The sequence below is a fragment of the Acipenser ruthenus genome, chromosome 33 (genome assembly GCF_902713425.1).
Source record: "Acipenser ruthenus chromosome 33, fAciRut3.2 maternal haplotype, whole genome shotgun sequence".
Classification (NCBI taxonomy): Eukaryota; Metazoa; Chordata; class Actinopteri; order Acipenseriformes; family Acipenseridae; genus Acipenser; species Acipenser ruthenus.
This window is the reverse complement of record NC_081221.1, coordinates 149072-173274: the sequence shown is the minus strand read 5'-3', so window position 1 is coordinate 173274 and position 24203 is coordinate 149072. Positions and strand designations below refer to the sequence as shown.

At 47.4% G+C, this 24203-nt stretch overlaps 1 protein-coding gene across 5 annotated transcripts; it reads left to right on the top strand.

The window, feature by feature from the left end:
- Positions 1 to 901: 901 nt before the first annotated feature.
- On the top strand, positions 902 to 24092 carry cacnb1 (calcium channel, voltage-dependent, beta 1 subunit). 5 transcript variants are annotated; one of them, XM_034055725.3, is made up of 13 exons: positions 902 to 1117; positions 2576 to 2662; positions 9227 to 9469; positions 10194 to 10330; positions 10542 to 10618; positions 11795 to 11823; positions 12370 to 12450; positions 13267 to 13325; positions 13450 to 13559; positions 16267 to 16418; positions 17081 to 17176; positions 17311 to 17502; positions 19997 to 24092. In XM_034055725.3, exons 1-13 carry the CDS (start codon positions 1031 to 1033, stop codon positions 20513 to 20515), a joined length of 1869 nt encoding a protein of 622 aa, XP_033911616.1. In that variant the 5' UTR covers positions 902 to 1030; the 3' UTR covers positions 20516 to 24092. The 5 variants fall into 5 exon arrangements, with proteins under 5 accessions (XP_033911616.1, XP_033911615.3, XP_058862620.1 ...); XM_034055724.3 differs by lacking the exon at positions 11795 to 11823 and adding an exon at positions 11159 to 11316; XM_059006637.1 differs by lacking the exons at positions 9227 to 9469; positions 11795 to 11823 and adding an exon at positions 11159 to 11316.
- The last annotated feature ends 111 nt before the right edge of the window (positions 24093 to 24203 follow it).

Here is a 24203-nt window from a genome sequence, read left to right as displayed (position 1 = left end):
TAAAGCACATTTACATGAAGGGTGATAGTGTCCCGGGATACAAACAGAGGAGTTCTACAGGTGCTCTTTGAAGAGGTGAGTCTTGAGGAGGCGCCGGAATGTGGTCAGGGACTGGGCAGTCCTGACATCTGTAGGAAATATCTCATTCTTCTTCTCATTGTTGATGTTGATGCTTTCGCTCTGTAGCTTCTCCTGCTGGGGTTTGATTGGAGTCTTGGGGTTTGTTTGTAGGCTATTTAATAATAAACCTTTATTATTATTATTATTATTATTATTATTATTATTATTATTATTATTATTATTATTAATTATTTCCCACCAAGTATGAATACATGTACACAGGATGCCATTTGTTCCGTTATTTTCAAGTAATACTAATAGAATCATTCGATTGTGTTTCTGTGGTTATACTGATAATAACTAACAGTCATATGGCAGTTACGCTGCAACAGGTGATTATATTCTAATGCGGCCCCCGTCTACAAAAAATAAAATAAAAAGCGGGGTTGGCATGGCAACTAGGCTAATTATATGTGCCTGTATTTAAATAAATAGATATAAGAGCTACGCACGAAAGAAGGGAAGCGGCACAAACGAGTACACATTAATGTTGTAAGCACTAGCGGTCCACAGTGCCACGCTAACTAACACACAGGGTGTATTTTGATATATTTTTAATGTCTCATTCCCTCCTCCTCTTCGCTGATAATCGCAGCCTCTCCTCGGATCGAGCAGTCTGCCACGCCCACACCGCGCCTCGCCTGCGCGTTAAACTTCCTGACTGACTTTCCCAATAGCCAACCGCAGCGCGGCAGTGACTGACTTGGTCGGCTGTGATTGGATGCGGTGGGCGGCAAGGCGGGCTAGTGGGCGGGAAGGTCTCGCTCCGCAGCTGGAAACGCGAGCTCATTGTGCTCGAGCTCGAGAGAGGCGCAGCTGTTTATTGAGAATTTAAACTGGATCGGGAAAAGCGGAGTAAAAATAATTGTATTTTCTTTGAAAAATGAGTAAAAAGTGACCAAAAAATTAAATGGTACAGAACAGCAGCATGTCCAGGACGCCTTCTACTTCCACACAGGAGATCCAGATGGACATGTTTGATAATCCCAATTTACAGGTAAGAAAAAATAAAATATATATATATTATTACAAGAAAATTAAAATACAGACAATAACCTCTGTAATTATGTTTTTTTTTAAAAAGCTATTCATACGTGTATAAAAAATGTGTGTGTGTGTATATATATATATATAAATTAGTAAGTACAAAGTAAACAGGTGTTGGTTTGTACAGTATGAAATATAAATGAAACGCTGAAATGTCAGGTTTATTAAATAATTTTTTTTTTTTAAATAACGAATTCTGTACAGTAGTACTGTACTAATCAAAGCAATGTGTTAAAAAAATGACAATTGTGATTTAGCGTTAGAAAACTCGGTCGTCTGAGGGAGGTTTAAGCGTCTCAGAATTGAAATCTGACGGTTAATTATTAAAAATGCGTTATTTGAATTGAGTTTGGGTGAGTATATCTCTGGGGCGGGCAGGAATTGGATCTAGAACCATCTTCTTCTAGATTTGTTTGGGGTGTGGTGAAACCGAGTCAGCAGACACACGTTTCGGCTGGTGTCTTCTCGTAGTACTAAAAAAAATGTTTCTCCACTTAGTTTCTTATAGTCAGTTATGAATCGATTCATCTTTTAACCAACTCCAAGCCTCGGCTGTGTCGTTTAGAAGCAGAGATCAGGATTCAGTACCCGAGGCACCCTTCTGAATTTCCAGCAGCCCTCTCAGAAATAGAATTAGCGGGTCGTGCGTCACCTTGGCAACGGGCGGTCGCGAGGGCGCTTAATTTAATGGAAGGCGCTTCGCCAGGGCCTGTCCAATCGGATTAGAGCATCCTCACCCGCTGCTGTTAATAGAGAGGGGGAGCGCTGAACCACGTGATCAGAACCGCAGACCCGCTGAGACTGTGCGGAGGATCTGTTCTGTCTGCTCGAACCTCTGCACAGTGTGTAGGTGGAGGTTTGTTTAGTTGTACCGGCATTAGCTGTATAGTCCAGCAGTCACAGTGAGCAGGGTTAGCTGTATAGTCCAGTCACAGTGAGCAGGGTTAGCTGTATAGTCCAGTCACAGTGAGCAGGGTTAGCTGTATAGTCCAGTCACAGTGAGCAGGGTTAGCTGTGTAGTCCATGAATTGGAGATGAGCCTCTCAGATCTCATGCAGCTCAGGAGTGCGCAGACAGATCCTGTCAGCTCAGAGCGGTGTGTAAACTGAAAGCAGCTGCCATACCCAGCGCACTTTGTGCTGCGTTTTGTACCTGTGTGTGTGTTTCATTTTGCGCCTGTGTGTGTGTGTCTGTGTCTGTTTGGGTTTGTGTGTGTGTGTCTGTGTCTGTTTGGGTTTGTGTGTGTGTGTGTGTGTGTGTCTGTGTCTGTTTGGGTTTGTGTTTATGTCTGTGTGTGTGTCTGTCTGGGTTTGTGTTGTGCTAGGCAGTGCGGTGCTACACTCTGCTGTGCTGTGCTGTGCTGTCACTTCGCGCTCACTGTAGTTTTCTGTCTCCCTCTGTCCTCCAGGGGAAGTATGCCAAGCGGAAGAGCCGCTTCAAACGCTCTGATGGAAGCACCTCCTCTGACACCACCTCCAACAGCTTCGTGCGGCAGGTAAGAATCAGGACTCTGTCTTACACCCTCTCCCTCTCCCCACCTCCAACAGCTTTGTGCGGCAGTGTCAGGAGGTGTGGGGATAATGATTATAATGTCCAAACAACAGTTCAAGTGCTCAAAAATCTTATTTATAATCAGTCTGCGGTGCTGGGCTGGGCAGTGCTGTGCTGGGCATTGCTGTGCGGTGCTGTGCTGTGCGGTGCTGTGATGTGCGGTGCGGTGCGGTGCTGTGCTGTGCTGTGCTGGGCAGTGCTTGTGGTGCTGGGCGGTGCGGTGCTTGTGGTGCTCTGGGTTTCGTGCTGGCTCCCTGGCTGCAGCTCGTCTGCAAAGACACACAAACAAAACAGACAGCGCTGCGGCGCATTAGTCACATCAGCGTCGGGCTGTACTCGCGCAGCTGCGTCCCCTTTGTACTACCCAACTCCTCCCTGTGATCAGCCCGGCGCCGTGGTCTGTCCAATCGTTGCTTGCTCCGCAGCTGATCATAGTGGATATCCAACCATCTACCATCGAGTCTGCCCATCTATGGGAATGTATACCACCCACCTTACACAGCGTCCTTTCTGGTCGGGAGGGAGATCTGCAGCTCAGATTCCTTCTGTCTCTGTCACAGACAGGTTAGAGTCAGCTGTATTTATCTTCCTCTCCCCCTCTCCCTCCACCTCCAACAGCTTCGCACACACACACACACACACGCACACACTGCCTATCTCTCCTCCTCTTCCTCTCACTCTCCTACCTTCCTTTCTCTCTCCACCTTCGACGGTTAAGAGTCAGAAAGCTGTGCTAAATGCACTCAGTTTCTCTCGCCCCCCAACCTCCCCCATTTCTCCCCCTAGTCTAGTTAGACCCTGCATCCCTCACTCAATATCGGCATGGCAAACAACAAGGGATAATAACAGTGTCTGATCTTCTGAACTGTTGGGGCTGTTGATTTTGAGATTGCTGAAGGGCTTCTATCGGCGTGTCAGCAGGGATGAAAGCAGTTGCACACCGCTTCGTAGTTTTGCATATACTTTACGAAAAATTGACAAAATGACATTTCGAAATCTAACATGAAATACTGTAGACCACTGTGGTTTCCGGTAGACTTTTACAATATCATTTTGTTGCTTCTTTGATAGCATGATGTTAAATAAAAGATCTAAATTATATTCAAATATATATATATATATTTTTTTTTAATTATGTCTCAATCCTAAAATTCTAGGTGATGCAAAACTTTTGGCCCGGGCTGTAGAAACAGCCACCTCTCCCAACTCAGGGCCCCAGAGGGCTGTGTCGGTATATTTAGCTCAGGTTGGTACATGGGGGGAGCCCTGCGGAGACTCGATACTCCTTCACAAGGGGGTCCCTGTGCAGCTGCCCCTCTCTGAGCGGGGGGGGGAGCGATTCTTTGAGAGGCGCTGCGGCTCCGCGGGGGGCACAGGAGAACAGAGAGAGAGAGCACTGCTGGTGCTCCAGCTCACTGAATTATTCAGCATGTCCTCACCTGCCCCCCTCCCCTTCGTTCATCTCCGTCTCTATCCCTGTCTCTCTATCCCGGTCTCTCTCTCTATCCCTGGCTCTCTCTTTATCATTGTCTCTATGTCCCTCTCTCTCTCTTTATCACTGTCTCTGTGTCCCTCTCTCTCTCTTTATCACTGTCTCTCTATCCCTGTCTCTCTCTATCCCTCTCTCTGTCTGTGTCTCTCTCTCTCTCTCTGTCCCTCTCTCTCTGTCTCTCTCTTTCTCTGTTGCCATTTCTCTAACCTCTTGCTCGGTTCCTCTCTAATAATAATTATTATTATTGTTAATAAGACTTGTGGAGTCTCTGCTCAGTGCAGAGTACAGTAGATGTCTTTTTCCTCTCACCTGCTCTCATTGACACTACACTTATTCTTCTTGTGTATATCTTGTTTTGTTTGCAGCATTTACTTTGGCAATGCCAGTAAATTTGAAATTTAGAGAGGCAGCAACAGTGGGTACACTCGCCTGGTTTCCATGGAGACGGTGCACGTTGATTTCACCTCCGAGCCGCAGCGGAGGGGGGGGGTGGGGTGGCACTGTCGGGAACTGCGCTGACAACATATCATTAAAAAATGACGGCTAGGTGCCAGGAGTTTAAACAAACAGGAGCTCTGAATGAAGCTATTCTCATCACAGCGTGAAAAAGCCTCCCCTGGGAGGAGATGCACATGCATCTGTAATTTTATCTTTAACATCAAACTCCTGGCTCCTGATCATTTCAATAACACTAGACTTCATTGAGGGGAGTTCTGAACCCCAGGACTGGGTGCAGCAGCAGCAGGGCGAGTGTGAGTTTAAAGTAGTAACGCACTTATCTTATACCATGTGTTCACTTCTCTAGGTTAGCAAGGCATATTCTTCAGCAGACTTTACCGTAGTGTCCAGTGATTCACCGTCCTTGTCTTGTGATGATTTACTACACTTTACTAGTTTTACGTATTAGTGCAGTTAACTTTTATAGTGGTAGTGACAGCTGACCTAGTTTGACCTGCTATCATTTCCTTATAAACAGTGTTGTTATTATTATTATTATTATTATTATTATTATTATTATTATTATTATTATTACTCAGAGCAGTAGTGGTAGTAGTAGTCACCTGGGAGTTGTCTCCCTCTAATGGACAAGGAGATGAACTGCCAGCAGCCTAGTTCCTGACTGAGTTCTCTGCAGATAAGGGGTGGGTTACCAAGTCATGATGTTGATGCTGAATCACTGGGATCCTTTAAGACCCGATGGGACAGAGTTCTGAGATCAATCAGGTGCTTAGAACCGGACGAGTTCTGGTGGGCTGAACCCGGACGAGCTCTGATGGGCTGAACCCGGATGAGCTCAGATGAGCTGAACCCGGACGAGCTCTGATGGGCTGAACCCGGATGAGCTCAGATGAGATGAACCCGGACAAGCTCTGATGGGCTGAACCCGGACGAGCTCTGATGGGCTGAACCCGGACGAGCTCTGATGGACTGAACCCGGACGAGCTCTGATGGGCTGAACCCGGACGAGCTCTGATGGGCTGAACCCGGACGAGCTCAGATGAGCTGAACCCGGACAAGCTCTGATAGGCTGAACCCGGACGAGCTCTGATAGGCTGAACGGCCCCCTCTCGCTCATATATTTTCTCATGCTACAGTACAGCTCCTGTTGAAGGATCCCTGACCCGAATGAAGTACCCTGCCTGCCCTCTAGAGAGGAGAGAGGGAGGGAAGGTGGGGGGGATTTTCCTATCTCTGACTGCACAGCCATGGCGGGATTGAATGGCGGAGGGCTGCATACCCAGCCTCTTTCTGGGCTCAGTTAGTTTTTATTCAGCCCCCTGTTTCTCTCCTACCAGAGCTAAATATAATTAACAGTTTGCAAATGTAGCAAGAGTCCTGCAACCTGACCCAGCTGCCTGCCTCTCTGTCTCTGGGAGACGGGGGTGAGGGGGGGTAGGGGGATTCTAACTTCACTCACACACACACACTCACACACACACACACACACACTCACACACACACTCACTTGCTCAAACTCCCATTGCTGGACTCGGAGTGGGGATCTGAGTTTGCCTTCGGGTACAAAAGGCAAACTAAGAATGGAGACTTTAGAGAAGATCCACAGGCCGGTTTTGGTAAGCCGCTGCAGCTGTTCTCTGTCTGTCTGTGTTGCAGCGCTGGTGTGGTGAAATTCTTATTCTATTTATTTTGCTTCGCTTGGCGGTTCAGGCTGGCTCTCTGTTAATACAATGCGTCAGTGTTTTTGGAAACAGAAGCTGGGGGGGGGGGCATTCTGTTGTGCGAGCCATTCCCCCCCACCCCTCTGTTTCTTTCTGATATACCGGTTGATCTTAAGATCGTTTCTGCTCCATTTTGGGATCCACCACAACTGCAACAGGTACTGGTTTAAATTAGGGCCTCCTGTTTCCTCTCCCCTCTCTGCAAACTGATGAAGCGGGTGCTGCTGTATTTAAGACTTTGGGTCTTCACCATGTGACCTTTAAGATGCATCGTCTTTAATGGGTATTTTGTTCAGATAATGGGGTTATTTTTTAATGTGACGTGGTACCAATTTTGTTTTCCAGCTAATTCAGAATTAAAGGATGTTTGAATATTTGTTTGGATTTTGAAAACATATATAATATAAAAAGCCTGTGTTGGTCTCAGCGCTAAACGAGCGTGTCAGAGTGTGTGGGTCACACTGCGTCACACATTGTTTAATCGCATCTTCCCTTATTACCATGGTTTGCCAGTTTTTGTTTCATATGCTTTACCAGACCTCTCTGTGCTTTACAATGCTTCCCTATGCTTTACCAGACCTCTCTGTGCTGTACAATGCTTCCCTATGCGTTACCAGACCTCTCTGTGCTTTACAATGCTGTCACTGTGCTCCATTACACTTTGCTATGCTTTTACTATGGGAATCGTTTTTATAAGGATAGAGAGCCACTCATCCAGTGTTAATGAAACTTGCTAAAGAGACCTTGCTTCAGCTCTTGTGATTGAAGTTGTCAGAATCTAGTGCTACATGGAGAAAGGGAGAGATGGTGAGAGAGAGAAGGAGGAAGAGGGATAGAGAGAGATACATACACACCAGTCCCACTCCCCCTCTCTCTCTCCCACTCCCCCCACGGCTCTGTCAGTTGAACAGCTGTGTTAGTTACTGTGATACTGCCGGTGTCCCTGGCCTGCCTCGGCCAATCAAAGCTCAGTGAGTGAGTCAGCTGGTGTGAGCTATTCTGAAGAGAGGGAGAGGGAGAGAGAGGGGTAGAAAGAAAGAGAAGAGGGGGAAGGAGATAAATAGAGGGGGAGAGCTCTAAATAATATAAAAGGGAGGGAGAAAAGGCAGAAAGAGAGCAGAAAGATTTCTCCAGGCTCCTAAGCACCCCAACGCCTGGTATCTTTCTTCATTATGAGATTTATACCTCCGGTTTCAGAAGCAGCTGAACACATCTCAACACGCAGCCCCCAGAAATACAGCAATGCCCCAGCAGAGCGCAGCACAGCTCAACTGCATTGACAAGCACAGCAATGCCCCACAGCACAGCTCAACTGCATTGACCAGCACAGCAATGCCCCACAGCACAGCTCAACTGCATTGACAAGCACAGCAATGCCCCACAGCACAGCTCAACTGACAAACACAGCATTGAGGTCCTAGCAAGTACTGTAGAAATCAGCTTAACTGCATCTACCATGTTGGATTGGCATTATAACGTTCTGTTCTGTTGCTGTAGTTGTAAGAGGGTGCATTCTGTGCTCCCTCCAGCATTACCCTGGGTACAGGACAGCACAGCGAGGCTCTGCCCAGCACACTGCAGGCAATACCCGTATGAAACACTACATTTTGATGTTAGGTTGTTGTGGTTCTGCTGGGTTTAATGGTGTGATCCTGTGAGCATTGCCCTGTGCTCAGGAGAGTACTGCAGGCAAACAGCTCATCAGTCTTGCTGCTCATTCTATTTGACCTCCTGTTAGGAGCCCCAACAGATGCGTGTGCACACACACACACACACACACACACTCACACTGCAACTGACACACACACACACACGCACACACACACACACACACACACACACGCACACACATACACACATACTGCAACTGACACACACACTGCAACTGACACACACACACACACACTGACACTGACACACACACACACACACGCACACACACACACTGCAACTGACACACACATACTGACACTGACTCACACACACACACTCACACACACGCGCGCGCACACACACACACACTGCAACTGGCAACTGACGGATATATTGTGAGAAGTGTTGAATTTAAATCAAGGGAAGTAATGTTAAAACTTTACAATGCTTTAGTAAGACCTCACCTAGAATATTGTGTTCAGTTCTGGTCACCTCGTTACAAAAAGGATATTGCTGCTCTAGAAAGAGTGCAAAGAAGAGCAACCAGAATTATCCCGGGTTTAAAAGGCATGTCGTATGCAGACAGGCTAAAAGAATTGAATCTATTCAGTCTTGAACAAAGAAGACTACGCGGTGATCTGATTCAAACATTCAAAATCCTAAAAGGTATAGACAATGTCAACCCGGGGGACTTATTTGACCTGAAAAAAGAAACAAGGACCAGGGGGTCACAAATGGAGATTAGATAAAGGGGCATTCAGAACAGAAAATAGGAGACACTTTTTTACACAGAGCATTGTGAGGGTCTGGAACCAACTCCCCAGTAATGTTGAAGCTGACACCCTGGGATCCTTCAAGAAGCTGCTTGATGAGATTCTGGGATCAATAAGCTACTAACAACCAAACGAGCAAGATGGGCCGAATGGCCTCCTCTTGTTTGTAAACTTTCTTATGTTCTTATGTTCTTATGTTCTAACACACACACGTACACACACACAGACTGTCTCAGACACACACTGTCACTCAAATCACAGACACATCACCCCCTTATCGATCTCTCCGTTTCTCACCCCTCTTGTTCCTCTCTCTCTCTCACGCACCCTCTCTCTCACCCCTCTCTCTCTCACCCTCTCTCATGCACCCTCTTTCTCACCCTCTCTCTTTCTCTCACCCTCTCTCTCAGGGCTCGGCGGACTCCTACACCAGCCGCCCCTCTGACTCGGACGTGTCCTTGGAGGAGGACCGCGAGGCTCTGAGGCGCGAGGCGGAGCGGCAAGCCCTGGCACAGCTAGAGAAGGCCAAGACGAAGCCTGTGGCGTTCGCGGTGCGCACCAACGTGGGGTACAATTCCGCGCCCGGCGACGACGTGCCAGTGCAGGGCATGGGCATCTCCTTCGACGCCAAGGACTTCCTGCACATCAAAGAGGTGCAGCGGACAGGCAGGGAGGGAGAGAGGGAGACAGGGAGAGAGGGAGGCAGGGAGACAGGGAGAGAGGCAGAGAGACAGGGAGAGAGGGAGACAGGGAGAGAGGGAGGAAGGGAGACAGGGAGAGAGGCAGAGAGACAGGGAGAGAGGGAGGGAGGCAGAGACAGGGAGACAGACAGGGAGAGAGAGAGATACAGACATGGAGGCAGGCAGGAAAACAGGCAACATTCCCTTGTAAACCCCCCTGTGACAGGATGGCTGAGTGGGTGATGGCCCCAGACCAGGAAGCTGACAGACACACTGAGCGCGTATTTATTACATACAATAAATCAAAAGGACACTTTCACAAACCACAGCTCAAGAGCCGAAATAAAAGTTTCAAACAAAAACAAGTCTCGTACACAAAATAATTTCCCAAACAAGTACCGTGGTGGTCCATCCAGCATGACTAGCAGTTGTATTTTTAAATCTTTACCTCCTTCTCTCTCTCTCTCTCACTCTCTCGTTCTCCATTCAACAGCTCCCCAGGTCAGCAAACTCTGCAGGTTTTTATACGCATCTCCAAATTAACAATCATTGAATCCATCTGGAGACGGTAACATTCTGCTCAACATTTGGAGGACACCGTTCTCCATTGCTTTATTTTCGGTTTATATGTATGGTAGGGTGGGATCGGGGGGGAGTCGGGTGTTTTAAGCTGTCCCCTGCTCTGTCCCGCTCACAGAAGTACAGCAATGACTGGTGGATCGGCCGGCTGGTGAAAGAGGGCTGTGAGGTCGGCTTCATCCCGAGTCCCGTCAAACTGGAGAACACGAGACTGCTGCAGGAGCAGAGACTGAGGCAGAACCGGATCAGCTCCAGGTAACAATACAATACACACACACTACAGGACAGGGAGCAACACAGCACTGGGTTTTTACAGCGATTCTTGTAGTTCTGCCGGGTTTATTATCGCTGTCACACCAGGGTGGATTGCAGGCAACCTGTTTGTTACCTTATTCTTTCTCTTGTTCCTCATTGCTGTCCCTCCTCTCCCTCTCCCCCTCTCCTCTCTCCCCCTCTCTTCCCACAGCAAGTCCGGGGGAAACTCAAGCTCCAACCTGGGTGACGTTGCCACGGGAACACGCAGACCCACGCCCCCCACCATGGGTAAGAGCAGCTCGTTTCCATAGCGATGACGAACTACGACGTACCCTATAGAAAATATACAGCAGATCCGTTATACAAGTGTCCCGCAGGAAAACACTGATATTGTTCTGTCTCTCCCCTCACTTTGATAACTCGCTTTGTTTCTCCTGTTCCAGCTTCACACTCCCTCATTTTCTCCTCTTCTGTTTTACTTCCCTTCTCTCTCTGTCGCTCTTCACTTCCCACTGTCCTTTTCTCCTTCATTCCTCTCCCTCATTCCTTTCTACCCATCTCTCCCCTATCCTCTCCCCTCTCTGCTCCTCTCTCTCCCCTCCTCTCCCCTCTCCTCTCCTCTTCTCCCCTCTCTCTTCTCCTCTCCCCTCTCTCCTCCTCTCCTCTCTCCCTTCTCTCCCATCTCCCCTCTCTCCCCTCTCTCTCCCTCTCCCCTCTCCCCTCTCTCCCCTCTCTCCCCTCTTCTCCCCTCTCCCCTCTCTCCCCCTCTCTTCTCTCTCCTCTCTCTCCTCTCTCCCCCTCTCTCCCCCTCTCTCCTCCTCTGCTCAGGTCATCTCGAGTTGTCTAATGTCACATTCGATATAGACGCTCTTGATCTCGATGCTGAGGAGCCGGGCACCGAGCCCCTGGTCAACCAGCCCAAAAGCAGTGTGAGCAGCGTCACCTCCCCCCAAGCTAATGCCAAGCGCATTCCCTTCTTTAAGAAGGTAAACCAGTAACGAACCACTGCTGCTGCTGAGTGCCTCGTCTGGTCTGTCTGCCCCCTCCCGTCACCACTAACACCCCCCACCCCCCTCCCCGTCTCTGATCGCTATAGTAACAGCTAGAGCTGTCTGTGTGCCTTGACAGGGCTGAGCTGGGCTGTCCACAAATCCAGGTTTTTGTAATGGTTTAAAATTAAGAGCAGACAAGCGTTTCTCCCAAATATGCCTTCAGCAGCATTGTCTGAAACGTTTGTGATGCCTGACTGTAGCTTACAGCCTGGGAATGTTTAAGACATTGATGCAAGTTTATTAGATATAAATAAATAAATAATTTGCAACAGATCAGTAGCAACAAAACAATGTAAAATGATCAAATGGAGTGTGGCTCACCCCTGTCAATAACCTTGTCCTGACCTGCCAATAACACTCCCCCTCTGTGCTCTTGTCTTTTTTTGTTTTTCTGGGTTTTTTTTTCTGAAAGGCGGTCCTGTGAAACAGAAGCAGAAGTCGGTGAGTGCTCTATGTTTATTCCTCTGTGTAGAGACTGGAAACTGGGCAGTGATACTGACAACTCAGTAGTAAAAGCCTCTTCTCAATCACTGCGATCTGAACAGAGAATAGAGCAGCGCAGCCGAGAGGGACGCGTACTGAGGCAGAAACAAGCAGCAACGTGGAGTTCAGACACAGAAACCAGAGACAGATACCTGTCCCCCTAGTAAAAGATCCATTTACTACACATTTAAATTCGTATGTTGGGATTTTTTGTAACCAATAATAAAAGCCATTTTGAGAAGCCCTCCATTAGCCTTACTGTGATGCTGATGTATGTGAGATGAGAGGGTACTCAGTAAATGACCTCACACTGCAGTTGGCCTGTGTATTTCACATGCATGCATATCCTTGGCAGTGGGTAAACGTTGAAGAAACATTTTGAACCTTTAACACTTGGAAAACGTCTCAATGTTTAAACTGCCCTTTTTTTCTCACACTCTCTCTCTCTCCCTCTGCCCCCTCTCTGTCCTTCCTTTCTCTCTCTCCCCCTCTCTGTCTGTGTAGATGGAGCAGGTCCCTCCCTATGACGTGGTGCCTTCCATGAGACCCATCATTCTAGTGGGTCCTTCCCTCAAGGGTTACGAGGTAACAGGATGGGTCTGGGTCTTTGAAAAGCTTCCCACAGTAAAAGCACAGCAAAGTGTGATAAAGCACAGTGAAAGTGTGGTAAAGCATAGAGAGGTGTGGTAAGCATAGTGAAGCATTGTAAAGCACAGTGAGGTATGGTAAAGCATAGGGAAGCATTGTAAAGCACAGAGAGGTGTGGTAAAGCTCAGGGAAGCATTGTAAAGCACAGAGAGGTCTGGTAAAGCATAGGGAAGCATTGTAAACCACAGAGAGGTCTGGTAAAGCATAGGGAAGCATTGTAAACCACAGAGAGGTCTGGTAAAGCATAGGGAAGCATTGTAAAGCACAGAGAGGTGTGGTAAAGCTCAGGGAAGCATTGTAAAGCACAGAGAGGTCTGGTAAAGCATAGGGAAGCATTGTAAACCACAGAGAGGTCTGGTAAAGCATAGGGAAGCATTGTAAACCACAGAGAGGTCTGGTAAAGCATAGGGAAGCATTGTAAAGCACAGAGAGGTATGATAATGCATAGGGAAGCATTGTAAAGCACAGAGAGGTATGATAATGCATATTAGAAAACATAGTAACTATGGTAAATGCCCAGTATAATCATGGGGAAAGCATGGGGGAAAACAGTGCACAGTCACCCTGCTAAACTTTTATAAGGATGTATGGGAGTGTGGCTATAGTGGGAGTGAGTCTGTACTGGGAAGCGAGCGGTGCTGTTGGTACTGCTGGTAAAACTGCGGGGTCTGCTCTCAAGGGCTACAATAAAAATGAAAAACAATGACAAACCAAGCTCAGCCCATCCTTTCTCCTCTCCTTCCCTTCCTGCAGGTCACAGACATGATGCAGAAGGCTCTGTTTGACTTCCTGAAACACAGGTTTGACGGCAGGTGAGATTAACACTGAGGTTCAGAGAGACAAGCTATAATAGTAATCATAATAATAGTATTAGTGATGACAATGACCATAATGAATCGTTAACAGCCCCACTGCCTGTCTCTGTGTCTGTTTCAGAATATCCATCACTCGGGTGACAGCTGACATCTCACTGGCAAAGCGCTCTGTGCTCAACAACCCGAGCAAGCACACCATCATCGAGAGGTCCAACACACGCTCCAGCCTGGGTAAGAGGGGACCCCCAAATACTGACCATGAATCATACACACTGATCCCCAAAACACACCATCATTGAGAGGTCCAACACACGCTCCAGCCTGGGTAAGAGGGGACCCCCAAATACTGACCCTGAATCATACACACTGATCCCCAAAACACACCATCATCGAGAGGTCCAACACACGCTCCAGCCTGGGTAAGAGGGGACCCCCCAAATACTGACCATGAATCATACACACTGATCCCCAAAACACACCATCATTGAGAGGTCCAACACACGCTCCAGCCTGGGTAAGAGGGGACCCCCCAAATACTGACCCTGAATCATACACACTGATCCCCAAAACACACCATCATTGAGAGGTCCAACACACGCTCCAGCCTGGGTAAGAGGGGACCCCCAAATACTGACCCTGAATCATACACAGTGATCCCCAAAACACACCATGAAATGAAAGTTTCGTGCTTGTGTTTTGTTTTGTAGCATTTACATTGCTGTTATTGTGGATTCGTTTAGCAATTCTGCAAACAGAAAGACATTAATGCCGTCAAGCAGCAGAGATGGATTTGAAAGTCTTTTTTGTCTCCAATTATTAGGTCTGTGTATCACCTTGCATGACTGTCTGTATAAACTGATTCTTCTGATTCAATACAATACTATGCAGCTGATTAATAATGTAATAACGTAATAGATCTGAATAGATCTGTCTGCACAGGCGTATCTCCACTGAACTACAGAGGCTGGTGCGCATTATCCATACATCTGTGTGTGTTTGTATAAATAATGACTTCTGTACTTTACTTATTCACATAATTTCATTAATTTCTAATAAAATAATAAAACCATTGTTCTGTGAAACAAAGGCAAAAGGGAATTACTGTATTAAGGGTTAGCTGTATAGTCCAGCAGTCACAGTGAGCAGGGTTAGCTGTATAGTCCAGCAGTCACAGTGCGCAGGGTTAGCTGTATAGTCCAGTCACAGTGAGCAGGGTTAGCTGTATGTCCAGTCACAGTGAGCAGGGTTAGCTGTATAGTCCAGTCACAGTGAGCAGGGTTAGCTGTATAGTCCAGCAGTCACAGTGAGCAGGGTTAGCTGTATAGTCCAGTCACAGTGAGCAGGGTTAGCTGTATAGTCCAGTCACAGTGGTTAGCTGATTATACAGCACACGTGATATTCTTTAGTTTCCACACAGCATAAAAATGAAGGCTGTTTCAGTATCAGACCCGGGTTCGACCTGGTTCTGATTAGTGTTTCTATTTGCACAGACTGAGTCTGAGTCTGATCTCGTTTTTTCTTTAATTATTCATCCCTCCTTCTCCTTCCTCTCCTTTTCCTTCTCCCGGTTCTGCTCTCCCTCCTTTTTTGACTCAGGTGTACTGGGTACGTATCCACCCTTAATATAGACTAGTCTTTCACACCTTCCACTGTGCCTTCCTGCTGCCCTGCAAGCATGTCACTATCCTTGTAAAAAGAAAATTAGATATGTAATACCCTTAGCCTGGGACATGAAAACTATTGACAGTTTCTTCTAGTTTTATCCAAAAAAACACTGATGAAGGCACTAGAGCCCAAACGCTAGTCTGCTTGACTCAGTCTCTTCTAGTTTCATCTCAATGCTGAAATGAAATCAGGAATGGAATGGCTTTTAAATCCTTGGGAAGCAGACCAACACTCCCCCTCTTTCTTGTCTCTCACCATCCCTCCCACTCCCCATTATCTCCTCCCCCAATCATTCCCAACTCAAACTCATTTTTAAAATGTATTAATCCTTTCCATGCTTTCACTTTCTTTTAACTAAAATTGCAAATCAAAGTTTTTTGTTTTTTTTTTAATTTAGTCGTCACCAATGGTTTTTTACCCCGGTTTTTCTCCCCAATTATTATTTGATCCCAGTTCACCGCTGTAACCCCCCGGCGACTGAGAGGGGAAACGGAGGCTGGAACACGCGTCCTCCGAAACGCGTTCCTGCCAATCCCTCATTTTTCGCACTGCGGATCCACAGCGAAGCCACCAGACCTATAGTGCCTGAGGGCAACGCAGATCTGAATGGCTCCACTGCAGATCCGCAGACTCAGGGGTCGCTGGTGAGCGGTGAACCGTGGATTCCCCTGCCGACCTAATCCCTCCCTACCCGGGCGGTGCTCGGCCAATTCTGCGCCGCCCCCTAGGAACCCCCGGTCACGGTCGGCAGTGACATAGCCTGGATTCGAACCCGCCATCTCCAGGCTATAGGAAACAGCACGTTTTTGCAGACACTGCTGCTGTTGCTTCAGCCAGCAACTCACTTTCAATGAAGCTTAGCGCTGTAGCAATGCAGTTTGATTGCGAGCACTGGCTGGTACAGCATGTTCTTTACAAGCATGCTGGTCTTGCATTGCAGAATGATAGCTAATGATCTGCACTCAGGCTGTACTGGAGCAAAGACAGCTTATCAAATCCGACTCGCTCGGTGGCACTTTTGTGTGAAAATATCGATCGAATAATCGCATGAGGTAGCTTAACTGTGGTATATTAAATAAAACAGTGTCTGTGAGCGTGCGTGTCTGTGAGTGTGTGTGTGTGCGTGTGTCTGTGTGTGTGTGTCTGTGTGAGTGTGTCTGTGCATGTGTCTGTGTGTGTGTGTGCGTGTGTGTGTGTGTGTCTGTGTGAGTGTGTGTGTGTCTGTGTGTGTGTGTTGTGTAACAGGCCTGTTTATATCGTTGCTCCCTCACAGCGGAGGTGCAGAGTGAGATCGAGCGGATCTTTGAGCTGGCCCGGACCCTGCAGCTCGTGGCTCTCGATGCTGACACCATCAACCACCCCTCCCAGCTCGCCAAGACCTCTCTGGCACCCATCGTGGTGTACATCAAGATCGCCTCTCCCAAGGTAACACTGAGCCCCAAACACTGCCCTCGGGTAGGTTAGTGCAAGCAGATGAACAGCACCTAATACTGACCCTACGAACTCACACAGGTGAGACTTCCCCATGCTGTCATGAGGAGTGCGATCGGTTCATTCAGAGCAGATTCAGCAGGGGCTGGGTGTTGGTGGATGGCTGGGTGTGTGGGTGGTGGCTGGGTGTTGGTGGGTGGCTGGGTGTTGGTGGGTAGCTGGGTGTGTGGGTGTGTGGCTGGGTGTGTGGGTGGTGGCTGAGTGTTGGGGAGTGGCTAGGTAGGTGGGTGGCTGGGTGTGTGGGTGGTGGCTGGGTGTTGGGGGGTGGCTTGGTAGGTGGGTGGGTGGCTGGGTGTGTGGGAGGGTTAAGGCTGGTTGATGCTTCAATGGCTCAGCCGTTGTTGAGAGTGATTTCTAGCCTCTATAGTCGTGTGACTGTCTGGTAATCCAAGGGAGACAGACTGAAGAACGAAGCAGCGTTTAGGAGGGGTATCCTGCAGTGAGGGCTGCTTACAGTTTATTAGTGATGCAGTTTGCATTACTGATGTACAGCTGATGTGTCTCTCTCTCTCTCTCTCTCTCTCTCTCTCTCTCTCTCTCTCTCTCTCTCTCTCTCTCTCTCTCCCCCTGTGTCTCTCTCTCTCTGTGTCTCTCAGGTGCTGCAGAGGCTGATCAAGTCCCGAGGGAAGTCTCAGGCCAAACACCTCAATGTGCAGATGGTGGCAGCAGACAAACTGGCACAGTGCCCCCCTGTGAGTACAGGCACAGGACCACACACACGCAAAGACATGCATGCAAACTCTGCTCTCACCCTCTCTTAACAAAGCCCCTCTCTCTTCCTCTCTGTTATAAAGCTCCTCTCTCCTCTGTGTCCTGTTTGCTGCAGGAGCTGTTTGACATCATCCTGGATGAGAACCAGCTGGAGGACGCCTGCGAGCACCTGTCTGAGTACCTGGAGGCGTTCTGGAAAGCCACGCACCCCCCGAGCAGCAACCCGCCCAACCCTCTGCTGAACCGCACCATGGCCACCGCTGCGCTGGCAGCAAGCCCTGCCCCCGTCTCCAACCTGCAGGTCCAGGTGCTCACCTCGCTGCGCCGCAACCTGGGGGGGCTGTGGGGGGGCATGGGGGGGCTGCGCCAGGAGGAGGAGCACGCGCTCTAGGAGGGGGGGGGGGGGGCATTGCAGCTCAAGCCAGTCCACACGCCTCACTGTGAATCAGATGCTCTGTACAAAGAACAGCATCGTCCGCTCAAGTGGTTTTTTCTTGGGGTTTTTTTGGTAAAAAGGAAAGCAGAAGCTGTTATAAGAAACTATCATCCGTAGCTGTTAAGCAGTCAATATCGCTGAAATTAGAAACGCTAAAAGAAACTTAACAAGTTCAGCAACAAACCTTCCGACTTGAAGTCTTTCTCTGTGTCTTCAGTGTCCCATTTGAAGACTTCTGGTTGATTTAAGTTTGTTATGAGAACTAGCATAATGTATTCCATTTGTTTAAACTGCAATGTTCTTACATCAGCCTCCTACAGACTGTTTGCAACATGGACGTTTTGTTTTCCTTGTAGAATACTTTATTTGTTAACTGTGGTGACACTGGCCCTCAGTCTCCCAGTACTGACTGCAAACTGTCGGCAGCAGAAAGTACCTGTCTGCTGGACTGAGAAGCTTTTTGAAGTTTTTCTTTGCTGTGGACTGGCTTGAGCTGCTCTGCCATGGCACTGTGTCCCGAGAGCTTCACACTGGCACTGTGTCCTGAGAGCTTCACACTGGCACTGTGTCCCGAGAGCTTCACACTGGCACTGTGTCCCGAGAGCTTCACACTGGCACTGTGTCCCGAGAGCTTCACACTGGCACTGTGTCCTGAGAGCTTCACACTGGCACTGTGTCCCGAGAGCTTCACACTGGCACTGTGTCCTGAGAGCTTCACACTGGCACTGTGTCCCAAGAGCTTCACACTGGCACTGTGTCCCGAGAGCTTCACACTGGCACTGTGTCCCGAGAGCTTCACACTGGCACTGTGTCCCGAGAGCTTCTCACTGGCACTGTGTCTGTATTGTACCCCAGGTTCATATTTCACTTAACTGCGGTTCAGAGAGATCTACTGCACGTCGCAGGCAGAAAGCAAAACCCATCCTTTCACTGAATTCTTTTCGGTTCATTTTGCTGTGATTTATCGAAATGGCTGGGCATCTCTAGAGCACTATGGTGAGTTGCTAGGCAACAGGTGCAGGGTTTGGTGGAAATGCTCTCTGCCTGGGACACAGAGAGCCAGCAGCTAGAGACTGCTCCCCAAGCACTGACACTAACTCTACAGGGAGAGGGGAGATCCCCATTGCATAGCATTCAATAGCAGTTCTCTATGCCCGTCCCGGGTTTTACTATTAGCCTGTAGTCCATGCCTTGTCTGCACCTGTAAAACCAAAATAAACTATTGAAAAAAGTGCAATGGGAATTCCAATTCCTCTCCATCCACCCATGCAACTAATCACAAAGTAAAATAATTCTAATAATAATAGTGGTAAAATACTGCAGCAGAACAGCCCACTGCCAGTGCTTGCATTGTGAGGTGGAACGCCCTTTATAAAGTCTTCTATAATAAAAGCACAGCAAAGTTTAATAAATATGATGAAAGCCTGGTGAAGCATAGGCAAGCATTGTAAAGCACAGAGGTCTGGTAAAGCAAATTTAAAAACATGGTAAACTATGGAAAATGCACAGTACAAGTTTGTCGTGCAAATTTACTGTAGTGAACTTTTTGCAATGATATATTTTTAGTTATGAATATTTTTTTTTTATATCTATACTGAATACAGGTTTATCACAAGGGCTAAAATATATCTTAACATCCCATCAGGTTTGGGGTCACACCTACCTCATTAGGGCAAAACAAAATCTCCTCCCCTTTAAAACTAGATTTACCTTTAATTGCAACATTTCCATCTCTAGCCCTGCTTGATCCCTGTTGTATGATATTATTAATAACAATCGCATTCGTGTCAGCTAGCCAGAGCAGGGTGCCGTTTTTTGTTTGTTTAAAACACTGGAGCATGTCAACGTTTCCCAGATTCAACCTGAACGCAAATGAAAGCTGCTGAATAATGTTACGTTAACATATTGAATTACACACCGCTTTGTAGTTATCCATATTCTTAACAGTAAAAACTGACAACAATTGAAAAATGTGACATTTCGAAATCTAACATGAAATACTGTACGACTATTATGGCTTGCGGTAGACTTTTTGTGATCTCATTTTGTAGTTTCTTTGATTATATGATGCTAAATAAAATATCTAAATTGTGTTCATAGTCATAGCTTATGGCCATGGCTGTATATATATTATAGAGTTTATTTTCTGTATTACACTGAAGAAGGCCAAAACTTTATAGTTGCAACTTTCTTTTCAATAGACAAAAAGATCTGGGAAACCGTTGACATGTATTTTTTACTAAACTAAACTAACTCACTAACTGTGTGTCTAACCAGAGCCTGTGTTTGTTTGTTTGTTTTCTCTCCTATAACCCCCAACGCTGCATGGTGTGTGTGTGTGCTTTGGTTTGCGCTGGCCCTCCAGGGCCCCTACCTGGTGCACGGGGAGCAGCCTGGGCTCCGAGACGGGCCCCTGTTGAACCGGACTGGGCTGAGGGAATACCAGCCCGACCTAGGCAAGCAGCAGCAGCAGCAGCAGCCCTCCCTGTGCGCTGTGAGGCCCCTGGGCCGGGGAGGGAGCAGGGGTCTGTCTCGCCAGGACACCATCGATTCAGAGACCCAGGGCAGCCACGACTCTGCTTACACCGAAGCAGGGGACTCCTGCATGGACATAGAGACAGACCCCTATGAGGTGCCCGAGCCTTACCGCAGCGCCCAGCACAGGCACCTCCACCTGGGCCAGCAGCAGCACCAGGCCTCCTGGGAGGACGAGGAGGCTGAACCGGACCAGGAGAACCTGAACCGGGCCCACCTGCACAGCCAGCAGGGCCGGGCCAGGGAGAGGGAGCGGTGCTGCCAGAACACGGAGCTGCAGGAGCCCATGATGGGTCGGAACCGCAATGAGGGTGTGGAGGAGTGGGGGAGAGACGTGTACATCCGCTAGGCACCAGAGCACTCCCCCCTCACCCCTCGCCCCCACCCCCACCCCCACCCCTCACCCCTCACCCCTCACCCCTCACCCCTCACCCCTCACCTCGTCTCACTCAGCACTAACTGGTACACTAGCCATGGGGGTAGATAGCACAGAGAGGGGGAGGGGAGGGTGACAGCAAGTTCAGAACATGTGGTGTTCACAGAATCACAGACAAAAACTCCTTGATCGAACATGAAACATAATCAGAGGAAACATTTTAGTAAAGTTTTACTTCACACAAACTGCAAGTGAGCCTTACAATCATCACAGTTTACAAACCCCAGACAGCCATGCCATGCTCGTCTTCATTAGTATTAGTATTATTCTTAATGCTGAGACTGCCACTCAATGCTCTGCAATGCAATGACAGGGACCCAGTGCTTTTTTCTTATGAAGACACACACCCTCCTAGGCTGAGGAAGCATGTAGGTCCCTGATTGTATATTTATTAGTTTTATTTATGTATGTGTGCGTGAGAGGTAGGGCGGGGAGAGTAACAGTGAAATCCTTTATGTATTGTAAATGCTGCAGTCATTTTCTCAAAACCAAAAAAAAAAAAACAGTCAACAGTGAGACGGAGGTGTTTAGAATCCCATCCCACAGATGCCAAACTCCCCAGTCCCAGTTCAGTGGGGAAGCCTTGGCTTCATATTCTCCATTGCCCAGTAAACTTTCACCAGACTCAAACCAGCCTGCATGCAGTACCTCTATCCTGCCACGAGAGGGAAACAAATCCTTTTTGCTCTGAACGAATTTTTTCTGGACATTCTTACTGTACGAGAGTTCCGTGTTTCTCACCAATCAGAGGTGACTGGCCCCTAAACTCCTCCCACAACAGCTTGGAATTGGGGACTTTGTAGTTTCTAAAGCTCAGCTGCTACAGGACTACAGGGCTTTACCTGCAGAGCTCCTCAGTCAGATGAATGTACAGGGTTGCCAAGTGGGAGCAGGCCATGTCCAGTATTACTGTCCCCTGTCCTCTCTGCTTGTGTTCCCTGTCCTTGCCTGTCTGGTCACTTTCTAGAATGCAGACCGCTGTACCGCTCTTCAGAAATCAAGTTGAAACTGCACCCAAGCCTTTTTACACGACAAAACGAAACTGAACCACTTTGGATGCCAGCCCTCTTTTGGATTCCTTTACCAGGGGAAAAATGTTTTTTTTTTTTAAATAATAATAACTTCCATGCTGGATTTTAGCATGTTTCTCTTTTAAAAAAAAAGACTTTGAATAAAAACATAATAATAAATAAGCAAACAAAACCAGATGTCTTTATAAACAACAAAACCCCAGCAGAGGCGGGAGGACGAATTTCGAGTTGGGTTCCAGTTTTGATTGAGTTTTTCGTTTTTTGCCATTAAACACACCGTGGAGAAACGCAGGAGCCAACATCACAGGGAAGAGGGGGAGCCTCTCTCTCTTCGCTACACCACGGGTGCCAGACTCCTGTCCCAGGGGGCTGCTTCTGGTTTTCATTCTGTTAACTTCATTGATCACATTATGTGTTCAGTTGGACATGTTTAATATTTGTTCAAGGTCTTTTGCAGCTGATGATGATTTTAGAAATGCACTTCATTCAAGGTACACGACCTGTGAAACATTTTGTGGGCTGGAGAGAAGTGTTCAGTTTGTCCAATTAATCAAAGAATTACAGCAAGTAACTGAGAGCTGGGGTGGAACGAAAGGCCCTCTCTGGACTTGCCTTGTTGGTTGCATGGAGACACACAATGGCTTTCTTCAGGAGTCCCACTGAACTGATCTACAGTGACACCACAGTCCCGACTGCATTCACTTCCATGCTGACAGACCCTTCAATATTAAGACCACCCCTCTGTTAAGAACACATTGCCTGGCCTCAGTAGAGATCTTTCACTGTATAGATTAAAAAAAACAAGAGGAGGTTTAATACTGATGTATCCCAGCATGGAAGCTGACATTCACGTTGTATATTATCGTGTTTAAACAGCTTGGAAACGAGGGCAGAAGAAACAACGACCGAGAAAACCGCGCCTGTTTCTTTTTCTCTTTCAAAAAAAAAAGACATGATCGAACTCTTTCGGTGTTTATCATTTTTTTAATCGCATAACTTACAGTAAGTGGAATTCATATCTGTACCCAAGAAAACAAACGCCAAGCCAGTAGCACCACTGGTGTCTTACAAGTCCTCCCTCCCTGCAGGCCGGGTGTATACACTGCACCCCGACACGCTCACACAGGGATTGTATTCACTCTGCATTCAAACTACTGTATGTAAACTGTAAAGATTCAGGGGTCACTAATTGGGGTGTCCAGTCCCGCCCCCGTGCCCCCAGTCGGTGACCTCTGCATTGTTTTGTAAAGGTGCAGCTGCAGCTTCATGAACTCAGACACCGTCTGCCCTCAGAAAGGGGAGGCTGCAATTTCAGATTCTTATTCAGGCCTGCCAGACAGAGTGTGCGCACACACAATCACACTCACTCGTGCACACACAATCACACTCACTCGTGCACACACAATCACACTCACTCGTGCACACACAATCACACTCACTCGTGCACACACAATCACACTCACTCGTGCACACAATCACACTCACTCGTGCACACACGCTCACTCACTCATACACACACACACATGCTCACTCACACAGGCACAGGCAGACTTAACATACACACGCAGTCACTCTGATACAGATGTGTGTGTGTGTGTGTGTGCGCGCTGTGTCTGCCATGGTCTCATCTCTAGTGCCAATGTTGCCAAAGTGCCGCATTTATCTGTTCCCTTTTGCCAACTACTGCTTGTACCAGGACTATACCAGGAGCCGAAAACAATAGCCAGCTTACTGGGATATACATACATACACAGATAGAGAGATTGATTTATACAGTATTTATATATTTATCACGAACAGGGGAAAGTCACTATCAGGCAGGGACATCTTCACAGCTTTATACTTCCGTGGTTTAAGAGACCTCTTCCCTCTGATAATCACAACACTATTATTATTATTACTGTTATTTTGAGATTATATCATTATTTGGGGGAAATTATTTCCATATAGATGCCCTTGCGCTTAATTTAAACTTTTTCTCAAAATTGTTATTTGGGGGGAAAATACTTTGTAATCATGTGGGAAGCAAAAAGTTTTGGCAGTCAGTTTGCTTTCAGCGTGGGGCCTCCCTTCTGAGGTTGTGACTTTCACCCCGAAGAGACACTGCCAGCAGACCTACCGATATCTATACTTACACTCCGAATAAATGAAGAAATACTCCTCTCCCAAGTACACTACGACCCTGATTTAGAGGTGATCTGATCCATTTTTACAAGACTTGTGACTTTGTATCATTTTATGATGTAAAGTACTGAGAAGTGTAACCAATCATATATATACACACACAAATATTTAAGGATTTTATTTAAATGAAGAAAAAATATGAATTTTTTTATGCTGTTTTGTTTTTTCTTTGGGAATGTTGGAAAACTTGCTTCAGTGTTTGTACAATCTTTCTAATTTATTGAGATGGTGACTGTATTAAAGCTGGAAGCTGCTCTGAGCTCCATTGTATAAAATACTTTGTGTGTGTTTCCATCAATCTGACTCAAGCATTTAAGAACATACCATCTGTTTATACCCTTATAAAGGTTTCCCACAGCAAAAGCACAGCAACGTGTAGTAAAGCA